This window comes from Phalacrocorax carbo, chromosome 18 (genome assembly GCF_963921805.1).
Source record: "Phalacrocorax carbo chromosome 18, bPhaCar2.1, whole genome shotgun sequence".
In the NCBI taxonomy this organism is placed as follows: domain Eukaryota; kingdom Metazoa; phylum Chordata; class Aves; order Suliformes; family Phalacrocoracidae; genus Phalacrocorax; species Phalacrocorax carbo.
In genome coordinates, this window is record NC_087530.1 from 663,814 (window position 1) to 680,528 (window position 16,715).

General features: G+C 56.3%; 1 protein-coding gene across 13 annotated transcripts in view; it reads right to left on the reverse strand.

The window, feature by feature from the left end:
• Nucleotides 1–639: 639 nt before the first annotated feature.
• Nucleotides 640–16,715, reverse strand: part of MVB12B (multivesicular body subunit 12B) — an 83,285-nt gene continuing 67,209 nt past the window's right edge. For 10 of the 13 annotated variants that reach the window (XM_064468824.1, XM_064468832.1, XM_064468819.1 and 7 more), the window contains one exon: nucleotides 6,972–11,688. In XM_064468824.1, the coding sequence (XP_064324894.1) occupies nucleotides 11,602–11,688 (87 nt within the window). In that variant the 3' untranslated portion in view covers nucleotides 6,972–11,601. Of the gene's footprint in view, nucleotides 712–6,971; nucleotides 11,689–14,124; nucleotides 15,339–16,715 lie in introns of those variants that run through there. The other 3 variants (XR_010375658.1, XM_064468822.1, XM_064468821.1) reach the window with 3 other exon arrangements.

Below are 16,715 nucleotides of genomic sequence, written 5' to 3' on the forward strand. Positions count from 1 at the left end.
GCAGTTACTCGAGGCCAGCGGTAACGCACGGGGTTTCACAGCAACGTTTTGTTCGCAGGTCAGTTTATGGTCACTGACCATAGTCACCCGTGCAATACCCAGGGCTTCACGCTGCACTCGCCAAAGCCAATTGCCTCTCCTCCCCGCGGGGGCTCGCGCTCTCGAAGCCTCGCCTGGGTGCCGATGGGCACAAGGGCCTCCCGCTGCCGCCGCCGCGAGCCCCGGCAGCGCGGAGCAGCGGCACGGCTGGGGGTCCCCGCTGCACCCGCGTGGGAATCCGCCTGGCACCCCTCCCCCCTCCCCAGCAGAGCGCCCGCCCTGCGCCCAAGCACCAGGAGTTCTGGACTTCGGGTGAGGACGTGGGTTACTTGATTTCAGGCTCCTTCAGTCACTTGTGTCCGTTTTGGAGGAAGCCCCGAGGATCTGCTTTGGTCCTGTTGAACGATGGATGTTAAATTAGGGCCTTAGAATATATTATAGCTAAGGTTTCTAAGATACACTCAGCTGAGCACACAGCATTTACAGGGCTATTCCCGTAAAAGCCCCTCGAAGAGGATTACCTGGAGTTTATTTTGGACTTTTTTTATCAGCAGCCCGTCTTGGCAAGCGCGGTGCAGAGCACTCCTTTACGCGTACAGGTATATTTTTGGAAAGCTACGACACCGTACGGTCCCCATCGTATGAGTTGGTGGGAAGACTGTAAAATAAAATCTGGCAGAGCAGCTGGATGAATACTCAGTTTAATTTAAGATCCAACACTCACGAGTCAAACTACAAAGTGGTCCCACTTGGGGTATTCTTGCAGTTTTTGGTTTAATCGAGCAAAATTCTGGAGGTCAAATTTCACCCTCAGTAGAAGTATGTCATGAGACTTCCAACATTGCCGGTGGAAAAAAAACCCAGCCTAGAACCCATTTCCTCCGGAGAATCGCACTACGGCTTGATCGGGCTTTTTTTTCCTCGACACGTCGCCCATTTTATTAACTTCTGCTTTGCTTTAAAAAGAGGCATCTACCGTTTTGCTTCCCTGAAGAAGCTCATAATGTTATAATTCAAGTGTCAGGACAGATTAGGTTAAATGTACTGTGTGATTCCCAAAGGAAAACAAACTTCCAAACATACTCTATTTGCCTTGTTACATGTCATGGATTGCATTAGAGCCGAACATGTAATTCTGTCGCCTAATGTGTTAAAGTTGGCATGAATTTTATTCTCTGTGCAAGGTGAGAAATTACTTAGCTAACAAAACATTTCGTTTCCCCCTCTTTGCGTTCCTTCTTTATGAGATTCTGAATGTGACATTTTCACAAAAAATCCCTGCACTTATTTGTGAAAAATGTATATTAAAACCAAAACACATCAAATGGAAAGAAATCACAGATGGTTTTATTCACAAGCAGTAGAATTAATGGCCTTCCCTACTCTTTATAAATATTGGAAGCAGATGAGTTCATTACTATTTCACTCTAATAAAGAAAACCTGCTTTATTTTGACAAGACATCTACTTATCTAGTGTTTCTACTGAATAATAAATCTATTTTCTTTGAAAAATAAAAGAAAGGCTACCAATAAACAAAAACCTGCCTGGAAAATTTGTCAGTCAAAAAAAGCCCAAACATCTTCATTTCTGATAGTGCAGAAACGGAATTCAAGGGATTTTTGAAAATGTCACTAATTTTCAGAATAGAAAGTTTTGAAATGTTTACTTTGTGGTCATCTTAAATTTTTACATCTTTCAACAAAGCAAGCAGAAAAGTGAAAACATCTGAAAAGGCTTTTGAAAAGAAAAGAGTCAGCACAAGCTGGATAAAGCTGTGGGCTCCTTTATCTTCGAGAAATCTGCACACATGGAGCGGAGTTTAGGACTTTTTTTTTTTTAAACTATGCACTCAAACACTTCCCAGTTCACAATCCAGGCTACATCAGGTTTGCCAGACCTTCAAAGTACTGTTGGCAGCCTTTCCTGCGCTGGGATATAACGTCTTACCCTAGGGAAGCAAAAGCTGAGTCATTTTTAACCCCAAACAACATTCACTGATGTGGTCATCTTGTTAGTCATGGAAATCCTCTGTTATTTCTATTTATGCTTCTTTCAACACTTATTAACTAAGAAGCGAGGAGGTTTTATTTTAAACTGCAGAAGATGTTTATCCTCTTCAGGGCCACGGCAATCAGTTATATGGCTTATCCATCATTTCAGAGAAAGGAAAAGGTTTTGAGAAACTCCCAAGGCAAGTTAATTTTTAAAGCTGTAGGAGGGCGAGGAGAAAAGAAAACAACCACCACCACCAAAGCCACAGGCAGACAAAGCCTAACGCGACCGCCCAGTGCCGCGGGGACCCTCGCTGGCTCCTCCAGCCCTTGCGCCTGCTGCTCCCCCCTGTGACATAAGGAGGGTTTCCGTGGGGCAGGAGTGGCTGGGAGGCACCTTGCCGGAGACCAGAGCCCTAAGCAGAGCAGCGGCTGCCGTGAAAGTTCCGATTAATTTATCAAGTTTCCTTAGAAAACAAATTCCGCGAATGCCAGCCAGCGTAAAGCAGCGCCGGCCTCACCCTACGCACCCGCCCGGGGACGCTCCCGGGCAGGCGGGTCGGGTCCCTGCAGCCCCGCAGGTACCTGGGACCGCCGGTGCCCCACGGAGGGGCCCTGCTGGGCAAACAACGCCCGGCGCCCGGCCAAGCCGATGGCCCGGCGGGTCGGGGCTGCCCCCGCACGCACGCACCGGCTGGGACCCCGCGCGGGGCTCGTGGCGGTGGTAGCTCTTGGCGCCAGATGAGCTCTGGCATCAGAAAATTTAGATTTAGACAAATCTAAATTTAGTTCGTCCAACCGGGAGGACTTCTGCTGCTCCTAACGGTGGAGACCCTCTTCCAGCACGCCACCGCCACCAGTAACAGCAACTCTCTGGATTACGGCTGTTTCAGAAGAAATGCTGCAGAGCAGAGAGATTTGGTGAAGAGCTACTTTACTTTTTTAACTTTCAATAATTACCTCCAAATTCTGAGCGGCTGAATTAGAAAAGGCAAAAATGAGATGCTGACCAGAAATACTGGGATTTTGGTAAAGTCTGGCGTATTTCAACAGCAGAGTGATCCCAGAGGCCTCACGGGGGGAGGAGTGCCGGTCACCAGCAGTTGGAGGAAGGGTGGCTTGTGCCACACGAGAGTGGTCCTGGGTCCAACCACAAACAAAACCAGGGCTGGGGGCTGAGGGTCCTCCCCGGCAGGCGAGCCTGGAAGCTTGGCCGTAATTCCAGGCAGCGGATACGCAGCCCCGCACGGCTTCCCGTGCTGCAGGACAGAGCCCACCACCAGTGGCAGCAGCTAATTAGGCAGAAGTGTCTTTGATGTTCGCAGGCATCGCCCGCTCAGCGGTGGCTCCGAGGCAGCTCACGTGCCTGCCCGCCGCACGCCCACACGGGAAGACGTGAGCCGGTGCGTGGGACGGGCCCACTCTGGTTTATGTCCCCCCTGCGCCGCCTCCTCCCCGGCCGGGATATTCAATCAGGTGCCAGTGACGGCTCCCACAGCAGCTCCAAGATGCAGTTTCTTCGTTTTTGGTGGAACAAGTGGTACTCGCCTTCAAAAGGAGGTTATAAAAACATGTGCCTGAAGAGGATGTCGGGAACTTGGGTATTAATCTCCTTTAAGTCAAAGACCGCTCAAAGTAAGTGAGACAGAAATATTGGCTGGGGTAGAGAGAAGATGCCAGAGGTCGTATTGTGCACCACCAACTTGGGTCAAGTTCAGAAGAATAATTTAGCATGAAGAATAACAATTTTCAGTTTTAGTGCTGTGGTATTAGCCTCTCGCTAGCTGAGAAGGGTACCTGCCTCCCTGCAGCAACACCGGCCCAGCCAGGACCCCTGTGGCTGCAGCCCCAGCGCGATGGGAAGGGCTCTGCCCCGAGCCGAGCGCTGCCCCCGCTGCCCCTGGCACGGCCCCTGCACCAGGTATTTCTTTTGCCAGGTTTCGCCCCGTCCTGCCCAGTAATGAGGCATCTCCCCACTGCTGGGAGGCGGCCAAAGGGACCTCACCCTCCGGCCCCGCACGGACAGCGGGCGCCGTCTCCCATCGCTCGAGCCGAGGCCCGTCCCGCAGCGTCCCTGCGGTGCCCTTAGAGTGCTCAGTGCCACAAAGGCGCGGCACCTCCCTGCAACTCGCGCTTCCACCCATAACTGCCGCTCTTAAAACACGGCCCTGTTCCAGAACTTGTTATAAACCCATTTATTTCTGCAGAATCCCAGTGAAGAATATTTGTAAAAAATGAGACCGTGGAGCCCTGAGCTGGGAAGGGCTGCTCCCGGCCTGCAGAAACGCTCCCACCTGGCCCGCGCAGCCTCCAGCCCCGCTGCCTCAGCGCCCGGCCGAAACGCCGCACCAGAGAGCGGCTGCTGCGGCGGCCTCCGGCCAAGAAAGCCCTGCCCGAAAGCCCTGCCGGGTCAGCACGCAGCAGGGCAGGCAGCGGCCGGGGCCCTGGGGGGGCCAGGGGGCTGTGGTGAGGTGTCCTGCAGCCCCACGCACGCACGCTGCAGCCCCACGCACGCACGCTGCAGCCCCACGCACGCTGCAGCCCCACGCACGCACGCTGCAGCCCCACGCACGCTGCAGCCCCACGCACGCACGCTGCAGCCCCACACACGCACGCTGCAGCCCCACGAACGCACGCACGCTGCAGCCCCACGCACGCACGCTGCAGCCCCACGCACGCACGCTGCAGCCCCACGCACGCTGCAGCCCCACGCACGCTGCAGCCCCACGCACGCACGCTGCAGCCCCACGCACGCACGCTGCAGCCCCACACACGCACGCTGCAGCCCCACGAACGCACGCACGCTGCAGCCCCACGCACGCACGCTGCAGCCCCACGCACGCACGCTGCAGCCCCACACACGCTGCAGCCCCACGCACGCACGCACGCTGCAGCCCCACGCACGCACGCACGCTGCAGCCCCACGCACACACGCTGCAGCCCCACGAACGCACGCACGCTGCAGCCCCACGCACGCACGCTGCAGCCCCACGCACGCTGCAGCCCCACGCACGCACGCTGCAGCCCCACGCATGCACGCTGCAGCCCCACGCACGCTGCAGCCCCACGCACGCATGCTGCAGCCCCACGCACACACGCTGCAGCCCCACGCACGCACGCTGCAGCCCCACGCACGCACGCTGCAGCCCCACGCACGCTGCAGCCCCACGCACGCACGCTGCAGCCCCACGCACGCTGCAGCCCCACGCACGCACGCTGCAGCCCCACGCACGCACGCTGCAGCCCCACGCATGCACGCTGCAGCCCCACGCACGCACACACGCTGCAGCCCCACGCACACACGCTGCAGCCCCACGCACGCACGCTGCAGCCCCACGCACACACGCTGCAGCCCCACGCACGCTGCAGCCCCACGCACGCTGCACGCCGCCGTCGCCTGCTGCGTGTGGCTGCAGCAGCCCATTCCTGCTCTGGCTGCAGCAGCGGAGCTCCCGGCGAGAGCCGCCATTGCCCCGAGCTGCGGTGGCACCGGCATCCCTGGCATGGGGAAGCGTGCCTGTACAGAAAGGCTGGGGGAAGACCGGCCACGCACAAGTGTGCACACGTTAAAAAGAATTAATTCAAAGAAAACCTGTGCTGACAAGTCAAGCTGCACCGGCGTTTCCAAGCTTTGAGGCCGATTCAGTGACTTTAACCTGACCTCCTCATAATTACACACAATGCAAATTTTGCAGCTGATAATTATGAGTGACTAAAGTTGTTAATCGTTATAGAGGATAAACAAGTTGTTTCGCTGACATTGCCGTCATTTACTCTAGTGACAGACTTATACTGGGGCACGGCCTGTGTGGCAGCGTAATGTCACGTGTGGTCCCTTACGCTCCAGAAAATGCTTAAGTTGAGCTATTTTGACTTCTGTGGTTTGACTTTGCAGCATACATTTTGAGAGAGACATTTCCGACAGATTTCCCAAGGCTTTTTGTATCTAATTTCAAAGGATAAGACCCCACGACCAGAAGCAAATTACCTACAGGGGGCTCACGCTGTCCCCTCTGAAGGCGACCCTTCGGATCCATGAAGACTGTCGCTGCTCCGGGCAGTCGAGAGACCGGCCAACGCCGCAGGCAGTCGCTGCCATTTGCCAGATCCCCCTCGGAGGCTTCGCAGCCCCTGGCCCAACCCTAACAATGCCTCTGCTCCCATTTCTTTATTCCTCCTGTGCCCGAAATCAGGTCCCATCTTCTGCAGCGTCCTTCGCCCTCCTGGGCAGCTTGAGAGCAGAGGAAAAGGCGCCCTCATGTCCCACCAAAACTGCTCGAAAAGTTCCCGTCAGCCCCGACCAGAAGCAAAACGGCTCAGCTGTGGCGGAGGAAAAGCACCTTGGAAGTGAGTCTCTCACATTAAAGCCTGCAACCCCTGTTCTTCTCCGAGACTCTCCAGGCCAAGGACTGACATGGGTGATGATTTTGGTATTTTCTTCCTGAAGCGGGCAGGAGATGGGACGGGAGGAGCACTCACCCCTGCAGGACGCCGCTGGAAGCATCCACGGGGCGACCAACCCGGCTTCGTACCCTCGCAGCGTGAAAGGCCGACCCCGCACCGTTCTCGCTCCTTAGCGAACGCCTGGCAGCGCCCAAAGCCCGCTGCCTGCCGCAGGCCAAGAAGCTGTAAGAAGCACCACCTACACCAAGCAAACCTGTAACCACGTCAAGAAACAGGCGGCTCCAGGTGCCACAGCAACAACCGCTACACAGCGGCTCAGTTCCGAATAAGCACCGGCTCGTGTTTCCTCCCTCCTGATGTTTTTAACTACTTTCAAAACATCCCGGTTTGGGATCCGAAGAAGTCAATGCAATGATGGCGCCGAGGGAAGAGAGCGGCTGGTCCCAAGGGATGTCCCTTCCCACTCCCGCAAGTCAGACCTGCTGCGTTTGAAGCTTCTTAAACCCCAAATTTAAAACACGAAGCACAGAGAAGAAACAGATTAAAACAAGTTTTATTTAACAAATTATATTAAGAATACAGACTAAGTTATCACACAATGAAACTTCCCTTTGTAAAATACAGGAGGGTCATCTAAAATAAATATAAAACATAGTAACATTCATAAGATTAATGCACAGTAAATTCACTTTCAATAACCCAACAAAATGCATAGCATCTTAGAAAAACACTTTGCAACTGCATAAAAGGTTTCTCTCTTCCATTTGCATGATGACATTTAAAACTGTTGCTGTTAGGAAACAGTTTCACAATAAACAACCAGAATATCCAAACTGTTTGGTTTCCCTGTGTTGAGTGAATTGAGCAGCACCTTACTGAGCTTTTTCATGAGCAGAGGAGCACCCTCCCTACTGCAACGCTGTCGGAGTTCTATGGCTCCGGATAACCAACACCGGCACTGCTCGGCTGCCCCGCTGCCGGGAGAGATTCCCATCTGTTCGTCAAGGCTCGAAGGCTGAGGTAATTATTTGAACGCAGCGAGAGGCGCAGGCCCTTCGGGAGGAGTGGGAACGGCTCTCCGGTGAGCGGCTCCGCTGGCCGCCGCGGGACGTGCCCGCTGCCACCCCGGCCGGCCTCCCGGGGCCGCTTTGGGAGAGCGGCTTGTGGCAACCTGGGGACAGACCCCGCGGCGCCCGAGGGCAGTGGGGAGGTGAAGGCCAACGTGGGACCGGCCAACTCCAAAGGCGCCGCATCCCGTTTTCCCTCCCCTGGGGGAGATTTTCAGGGCCCCGCTGAAGAGGTGCCCAGACGTGCGGACGCACGCCCTCGCCACCAGCGTCCACCGGGCACGTGCCGTGCCCACATCGGGGCTTCCTCCAGGCTCTGCGGCGTGTGGGTTCGGTCTGGAGAGCTCAGGAAACCAGTGGGGACAGGGGCGGTGTGAAACCAAACAAGCCCAAAGCTACAGACTACCAACAACCTCGTACTACACAGGGGGCTCACAGGGGATCCTCTCCTACAGATGCCACGGGCAAACTCGGTGACAGTCAAAGGAAAAAAGTCTGACAAAGTTTATTCCTATGTAACTACAGCTATGAGATGCTCCCACAGGGAAGACACCTGCTACGACTGTCCACACTTTAATTTTATCACAAAGTTCACACTCTACATTAATTTCTGGACTAATTTCTTGCCTTTCCATTGTTAACACATTAGACAGCACAGCCTGGCCTGGATGGCCCACGAGTCATCTCGGCACGCTACCTGCTCTTTGCCGTGAGAAATCCAGGAGGCAGCGTGTCACTACTAATTCACATCAGAAGGTGTATTTTACAGTAAGCAAACCCCTCGCTGCTGCTTTTCTGTCTCTGTTGCAGACATACGATAATCTGGCAAACTAATTTCTCCATCAGACACAAGATTAAGCTACCTAGAGACTAGTTGTGTTCTAGAAATAGAGGTAAGGTAGCCAAGCACATCTGGTAAAGCTCTGCAAATCCACTTCTGTTGCTTTCCATTGACTCATCCCCTCCCCTGATGCTCCAGAAGGCTCCTCCACAGCCAGGCAACACCAACATCAGGCTCCCTGGCCCAACGCTACCACGGTCGCCTGTTGGACAGGGAGGGAGGAAGATGCTGGTACTGACCAAGGCACATGCCAACGGGGAGGACTTGCTGGGAGGATGCAAGGACCAGCCTTGCAATGAGTTGCTCTGAGTACAAAAGTAACGGAACAGCCAATAAAACCTGCCTGTGGAAATGCTGACCTGATGTACAAGATCTTGGAAGTTCGGAGGTGCAATAAAAAAGCTTCTTATAGTTGATGGACTGAGAAGACAACACATGCAGTCAACCACCCCGCATGGTGTGCCTCGTCGTGCTTCCAAGCACTGGCTCCGAGCCCTCTCCCCTTTGGAAACGCACAGTTCTCCAGCCTTCCATCAGCAGGTCTGAGCTCAGCTGGCCCTCAGCAGCTGTAGCCCTGCTCAAAACACCTCTGTTGCGTTTGCACCACAGGAACTGCATTTGTGCTATTCATGCTTTCGGTACAGGGTATCCTTGCAGTGCCACAGGCAGAAGCACACTGTGAGGATCAAACTAATCCCGCAAGTTTCTTTGCAGATGCAGCCCTGAAGCAGCTTTGTTAGCCCAGTGTAAGAGAGGGAAAAGCGAGAACCAACTATACAAATAGATCCTGAAGATTTCTTAGATGCTTGTCCCAGGTCAGCGTTTGGAGCCATCCAGTGTTTCTTGTAGGTCAGTGAAGAGAAAGCTGAGCTCACTATCTCTAAGAAGGCTGAGCAAACGTAACTGTTGCTATAAAATTAAAGCACCAATTTTACCTACTGATGCTGTCTAAGCTAAATCTCACAGGAAGGGCCTTGAAGCTACACACCCATTTTTCTGAGACATACCCAGGGAGCGACCCACTGACTACAGGGCTCAGCAGCTATCCGAACCCGCTCCGCACTGAGCGCTCCGGCTGCTGCGCAGTCAGCCCTGCCCTCGGCATGGGAAGACACGGCTCGAGGAGGGGCTCCTGGCAGCCATCCCCCCACCTCCCAGCGGCAGGAACTGCCCCTGGAGCTCTGCAGACTCTGCGCTGGCTGCCCTGCGCCAGCCTGCAGCCCCCACTCCTCCACCACCAGCAGCAGGGAAGGTCAGCGCTCTGCAGCTCCTTCATCCAACGCTATGAGGAACGCGCGCGCCGCTGCAGGCAGCTTCCACCTACCTGCCGTGTCCACTAGGCCACAGGAGAAGCTATAAACGATGCCACAGAAAACCACAGAACAAATTGCAAGCAGAAAAATAGAAGGACAAAAGATGGATGAGATGGGCATAGTACTACAGCACGGAGTGGATTTGAACTTCAAGTGAACCTGAGCCGAATGACCAGGCTGCCATGGTATGTTCATTTGTCGATGTCGGCATCATCAATCTAGCCTTTGTGAAGCTTGGCAGTGAGGTCTGGCTTTGCTTTCCTGCAGGATAAATAAGAAACTAAAAATGGTGCTGCAACCTCCAAGTAAACGAGCGCTTCCAGGGGGTCACCCAAACCTCCAGAGCTGGTGCAAATGGCGTAGCTTTAATTCTTTCGCCCAAGTATGACACACCTGCAACGGAACCGGCCTCTGCTTTCCAATCACACAGCCTTGCTTTACAGAGGCAGTTTTAGAAAATGATTTACCTGATTGGAAGAAGTTGAAGCAAAGACTTGGAATCAGTCTGTCCTGAATGTTACGGTATTTTGTGCTCATTATCCCAGCGATACGGTATGGTGCCTTAAACCAGAAATGAATCTTTGGACAAGAAATATTTTACATATGTACAAATAAAAAATACAAGCTGACAGTACAAAACCTACCGTTAGTCACCATTCTGTCCGACTAGAAAATGCAAGATCAATCAAAAGCAGTGCAAAGCAGGTCAGGGCATACGTACGACCCAGACTGAGAGCGACAATACTGTTATTTGTTACTATGGCAATTGCATTTCAATAAGGTTAGGTAATCAGTACTTTACAATATAAAAAGTTGTATTGTTTTAACACTTACTCAAAAATTGCCATTTCGCTGCCATGACGTAGCTTTGTTCTACAGCAGAGACTTGAAAAAGCAGCACAGAGTCAGATGGGCACTTCTAAACAACTTATTACAGCAACAGACTTCTCCACGACATGCATTTGACTCGGGAGCGAGCTAAGGTCAGTGATCACAAGGAGGCTGAGGTCAGGGTTTAATGCATCCCACTCTCACCCTGCACTACGTCAGAGTTCAGTGCTTCCCCATGAGCGCACAAGAGAACAGGCACATCTCTTTGTTTTAGCAGCTAACGGGGCAAATATTAGAAAACTGTCCAAAGTGACGGGCAGGTGACAGCATCCGCGTTGTCAGCAGGGCCCCAGCTCTGCAGGCAGCTCGCCCAGGGGTCAGCGCGGTGCTGCCGGGGCTTGCCTGGGCTGCTGCCAGCATCCAGCCCGGAAAGAAACACAGGATGTTTGTCGCTCTAGGTCCTGACGGACACACGGACAGCCTGTGCAAAGCGGAGGTGCTTCACCTCGGGAACTGCAGTGCAGCTTGTGCTCCCTGCGCCCCTCCGCCTTGCCAGTGCCTGTGCCCAAGGCGGGTCTGACCCGGGCTCCGCCAGCCTACAGTGAGCAGGTGATCACAGTCTGGGGTTGATCCCAGGCGAGGCACCGAGAGTCCATCAGCTCCGTGTCAGCTTGGGCGGGATGCCTGGGGGCTTGTGGATTAACCAGCTGTATCTTTCACTCTTCCTTACTTTTAGGGCTTGCTGCTGAGCATTCTTGATGGTCCACGAGCTCACGGCTCGCTGTTTGCAGCAGTTTGTTACGGCTCTGTTTTTTGTGACTGTCCTGCAGCAGGGGTTACGAAGTGGGGACAACCGAGGGGCTGCCGTCAGGCTCCCAGTCACGTACTCACGTGGAGAGGCGGCTGCAGCAGCAAGGGAGGGTGGGGGCAGCTGCCAAAGGGCTGTGCAGTCCCAACGCGTGCAGCGGCGTGTGCAGGAGGAGGTGGTGCAGCGCAGGGCAGGCGACGATGGCCAGATGAGCGGAGGTCTGCCGGGACGGCCCCGGCGCTGTGTCCCACGTCCCGTTCAGTAGTAATGCACGCACACGCCCGCTCCAGCGCCGGCGGCCCCTCTCAGGACTGCGGGACCGGCGGGCACCTGGTGGGGCTGGGCGGCAGGCGGGCTGCCGCGCTCTGCTCCGTCCGGAAGCTGTAGTCGTACTGCGGGGCAAAGCAAGACAGAGGGAACCGTGGGGCACCACGCGCAGCCACACAGCCACACTCCCCGGCCTGCGCCCGCGGCGGGACGATACAACCAGCAGAAAAATGAGGTAAGAACTGGGGCTGGCAGCGCCCTGAGCTGTGATCTTGTCCCCCCGCGCCAGGCAGGGCCACAAGGGGTGAGCCTGCCGGCACCACCTGACCCCACGTCGGTAACCATCCTGGGTAGGATTCAGCCCCTCCCCTAATGCCCAGCATTAACACAAACATGATCACACTCATCCTGTGCATAAAGCAGCAAGTCAGCAAGATTCCTCTTTGCAGGCCTCATTTGCACAGGCTGGTACCATCATAATTAATGTTTTTGGTTTGGCAAGGTGGGTGAAGATGCCTCCGTACGTGTCCCTGCACGCCACAGCTGTCACTGCAGCTGGCTGGGTGCTGCTGCAGCCCGAGGGACGACCCTGCAGCTGAGGGACATCCCCGCTGCCGGCCAGCCGCAGCCGTGCGGGCCTGGGCGCCGCGGCGCGTGTGCAGTGCGCCGTAGCAGTGCCATCTCGTGGCACGCCATGGGCCGCACCCCGACAGCCCCAGGCCACCCCGGACGCATGCCATGGCACCCCCAGGAGAGGCTGGGGCTGCGGTGGCTGTCCCATCGTGGGTGTGTGGCCAAAGCGGAGCGATGCAGCGGGGCTGCTGGGGCACAGGGCCCCGGCACACCCACTGTATTGGCTCTGGACAGGGACCGACCTGCCCCACATCCCCCAGTGTCCTGTTTGTGGCTCCCAGGATGTCACCAAAGACGTCTCCTGTTCCCGTGGGCCAGGCCCGTTTGCCACCACTCCTCGCCAGCACCGCCAGCAGGACACACCGCCAAGGAGGCGGCACCAGAAACCCAGCAGCTTCGCCGGTGCCTGACACTGGCTGCGTGTGTGGGGATGGAGCCGCAGTGCCGGATGGGCTGGCTGTGCCAGGGCTGCCGCAGTCTCGTCCACACCACCAAAGACCCTTGGCACTGTGCGAGGGTGACATGATTCTTGTGGAGAGGCGAGCGGACCTGCTCCGCCAGCTGGCTCCTGGCAGACAGGGGCTTGGCCTTCCCTGCTCCAACACCGAAACCTCCTCCCCGTCCAAGGCCAGCACAGCCGGCAGCCCTGTCAGCGAGGCACTGGCATCCCGCAGCCGTGCCAGGGAGGCACCAGCATCCCGCAGCCCTGCCAGTGAGGCCACCAGCATCCCGCAGCCCTACCAGCGAGGCACCAGCATCCTGCAGCCGTGCCAGGGAGGCACCGGCATCACACAGCCCTGCCAGTGAGGCCACCAGCATCCCGCAGCCGTGCCAGGGAGGCACTGGCATCCTGCAGCCCTGCCAGTGAGGCCACCAGCATCCCGCAGCCCTGCCAGTGAGGCCACCAGCATCCCGCAGCCCTGCCAGTGAGGCCACCAGCATCCCGCAGCCCTGCCAGTGAGGCCACCAGCATCCCGCAGCCCTACCAGCGAGGCACCAGCATCCTGCAGCCGTGCCACGGAGGCACCGGCATCACACAGCCCTGCCAGTGAGGCCACCAGCATCCCGCAGCCCTACCAGCGAGGCACCAGCATCCCGCAGCCGTGCCAGGGAGGCACTGGCATCCCGCAGCCCTGCCAGGGAGGCACCAGCATCTCTCAGCCGTGCCAGGGAGGCACTGGTGTCCAGCAGCCCTACCAGCGAGGTATCAGCATCCCGCAGCCCTGCCAGCGAGGCACCAGCATCCTGCAGCCCTGCCAGTGAGGCCACCAGCATCCCGCAGCCCTGCCAGCGAGGCACCAGCATCCCGCAGCCCTGCCAGTGAGGCCACCAGCATCCCGCAGCCCTGCCAGCGAGGCACCGGCATCACACAGCCGTGCCAGTGAGGCCACCAGCATCCCGCAGCCCTGCCAGTGAGGCCACCAGCATCCCGCAGCCCTGCCAGTGAGGCACCAGCATCCCGCAGCCCTGCCAGTGAGGCACCAGCATCCCGCAGCCCTGCCAGTGAGGCACCAGCATCCCGCAGCCCTGCCAGTGAGGCACCAGCATCCCGCAGCCCTGCCAGTGAGGCCACCAGCATCCCGCAGCCCTGCCAGTGAGGCCACCAGCATCCCGCAGCCCTGCCAGGGAGGCACCAGCATCCCGCAGCCCTGCCAGGGAGGCACTGGTGTCCCGCAGCCGTCACCGCCGAGGTGCCAAGCTGCCAGAGCACCGGCTCCTCCCGGGAAGAGGGAGCCGGCACCCTGCGGGCCGACCCCAGCTCCTCCGCCCCGCGGGGCGCGTGTCCCGGGCGGCGCGGGGGGGACCCGAGCGGGGGGACCCGGGCCCGGTGCGCGGCGGCGCGGGGCCGCCAGAGGGCGCCCGGGGACCGCGGCGCGGCCCCCCCCGCCCCCCCCCCCGCGCTCCCGGCGGCGGCCCCGGCGGCCCCCCCAGCTCCCCCGAACGAGCCTACAAAGCCCCGCGCAGCCGCTGCCCCGCACCTCGGGTAAACTCTGCGAGGGGCTGCGTCAAGGAGTCATCTTCCTCCAGCCTGCCTTTTAATCGGCAAACATGTCTTCATTAATTTTACCTCAATGTCATGATGTCACAGCTAGCAGTACCAGCCCCAAGCTAAATAAGCAATAAGCCTCATTTTTCAACACACAAACACATAAAGATGTCAGCTCAAACTGTTTACTAATTAACACTTAAAAAGACACAAATTAGATATGCGTGGCTAAGAGCAATTATAATCAAGACGAATTTCTCTAGTCATTTGGGAACTGAAAAAAATGCCTAATTGCTGGAACCAATGTTTTAAAAACTGAAATCATGCCAGTTAGCAAATATGTTCATTTAAAGAACATTTCATGTGACTACACTCTGGAGGATTGACTACAAACATGAGAACAAGGAAAAATATTTCTGTATAAAATTAAAATTTTAAGCTCTCTTAGATTTACAACTTCTTCATTAAATATATTTGCAAAGAGCAGCCCATGAAAACTTGTAGCAATTAAGTGGTTAAATGAACTGCCTTCCTTGTCAGTTTAAAAGGAATGATTAATATTAGATGCTCACTTTACTAATTAGACTCTCTCCAGACTTTTCGCCCAACGCCAAGCTAAAACAAAGACGGGGCGGCCGCCACCAGCGCCCTGCGCGCGGGAGGCCCACGGCAGCCCGACGGCTGGCGGTGCTGCTGGCGGCCACGTGGCACCCGCGGCCGGAGCGCGAAGGGTCCCGGTGCCGCCGGTGCCGCCTGCGCCGCTCTGCGCCGCATGGAGGCCGCCTCGCCTGCCCCGACGCCCGCTTGGTGACGTTCCCCTGCCCGCGACAGGCAGGACCGGCGGAGACAAACGCCCTGCACCCCGCAGGCAGAGCCAGCCGCCGCGCAGCCGGGCTCTGCTCCTCTCCACCCTACGTCCACCAAAACAGCTGTGGGCAAACGGCGCCCTCAGCTTAAACTCCACCGCCTCCTCACGCACCACTTCTTCACGCGCTCCTCAGGGCACGGCCGTGCAGTCCTGGTGCAATGAGCTGCTGACTTCAGGTGCAGCCTGAGTGCGCAGCACAGGGTTTGCGCCTGTTTTCATCAGTTTTCCTGAAAGGGTGAAGTCCTTTCTTTGGCTTGCCTCACAGCCCGGAGGATGGGCGCGTACATCTGCAAATGTGGTGACAGAGAACAATAACTCTTGGAATTCTTTGGGAATATTTTTTGCAAGGCATCTAGCTCCAGGGAAAATGTTCTCACTGCTTTGGAAATCCAGAAGATTTGCTGTAATGGTGCTATTGCTTGCAAGGGAAATAAAGCCACGCAGAAATTCACAATATTTATATGCGTAGCTATCTACGTGCAGACAAGATGCTTCATCAAGGAATATGGGCTGCATAATTATACTTTTCATTACTCTGAAATGCATACAGCCTGTAATGGAACAGGAGGGTGTGGGGAGAGCCAGCAGGTATCAACCTTTCCTCCAAGGCCACACGAACAGCTGGTGCCGGTGTCCCCACACTCTGCAGGCCTTCATGGGGAGGGCTGCACAGCCCACCCCTCCAGGCAGCACCCCGAGCTGCCGAGACCTCTCCCCGCACCAGGTGACACGCAGAGGGCTGCAGCAACAATCCAACGCCACTTCGCTTCTCCAGCAGAAGGGACGCGCTGCCCCGCAGCCAGCTCCTGGCGAGAGCTGGGGGAAGGAGGCAGGAGCGTGTAGGGGCCACCGGCCGCGAGCACCCCTGGCTCCCAGCGCATGGTGCCCTCGTGACAGATGCAGGCAGCCCCCAACAGAAGCAGGGCGAGTGCCGCACGGCAGGACCCCGGTGCCCAAGGCAGCGGGTGCTTCTGCCAGCGATTGCCCCGCCGGGCAGTATCTTCAGAGCCACCGTCACTGCTGCCCCAGCCCGCCGGGTGCCCCCAAAGCCCTGAGAAGCAACTACCTTCTTTCCACACTCAGACAAAACTTCCAGGCAGAACAGGATGGATTTAGGAAACTGGACTCACAACTGGAATCAAAAAGTAGAGAAGCCATGAGGAGTCTGGAGGTTTTGCTACGCCATCTTCTTACACTTTGCCTTTAACCCAGCTGGCTGGCACAAGAGATGTTTGTGACCGACGGTGCCCAAAGAAGCACGTGCTGTTGAGACTGTTTCCCTCCTGGCCCGAAACTTCAGCTGAGAGGCAGACCTTGCAGGGCAGGTGGCTCCTCAGCACCGTGCAGCCCAAGTCACACATGTGCCAAAACACTCCCTCGGGAACACAAGACCATCCTTGGTTTGATGGACGTCTCCTCCCTGAGCTCCTGGAATACTCAAGCTCACTGAAAGTGCAGCCTGTTTTACCTGGTAACAAGTTACCAGCACCATTAAACTGAAAAATGATGAAGTAGTTTACCTGACATTGCTTAATCAAGTTCTTTTGCTTCCCTGAGATGCAAGAGGCAACCTAACACAAACAGCACCCTGCTTGTAACATGTTTTGTTAATAAATGAGAACGAAAGGTTAAATAGATGTCTTTCTAGACATCTGGAATTAAAC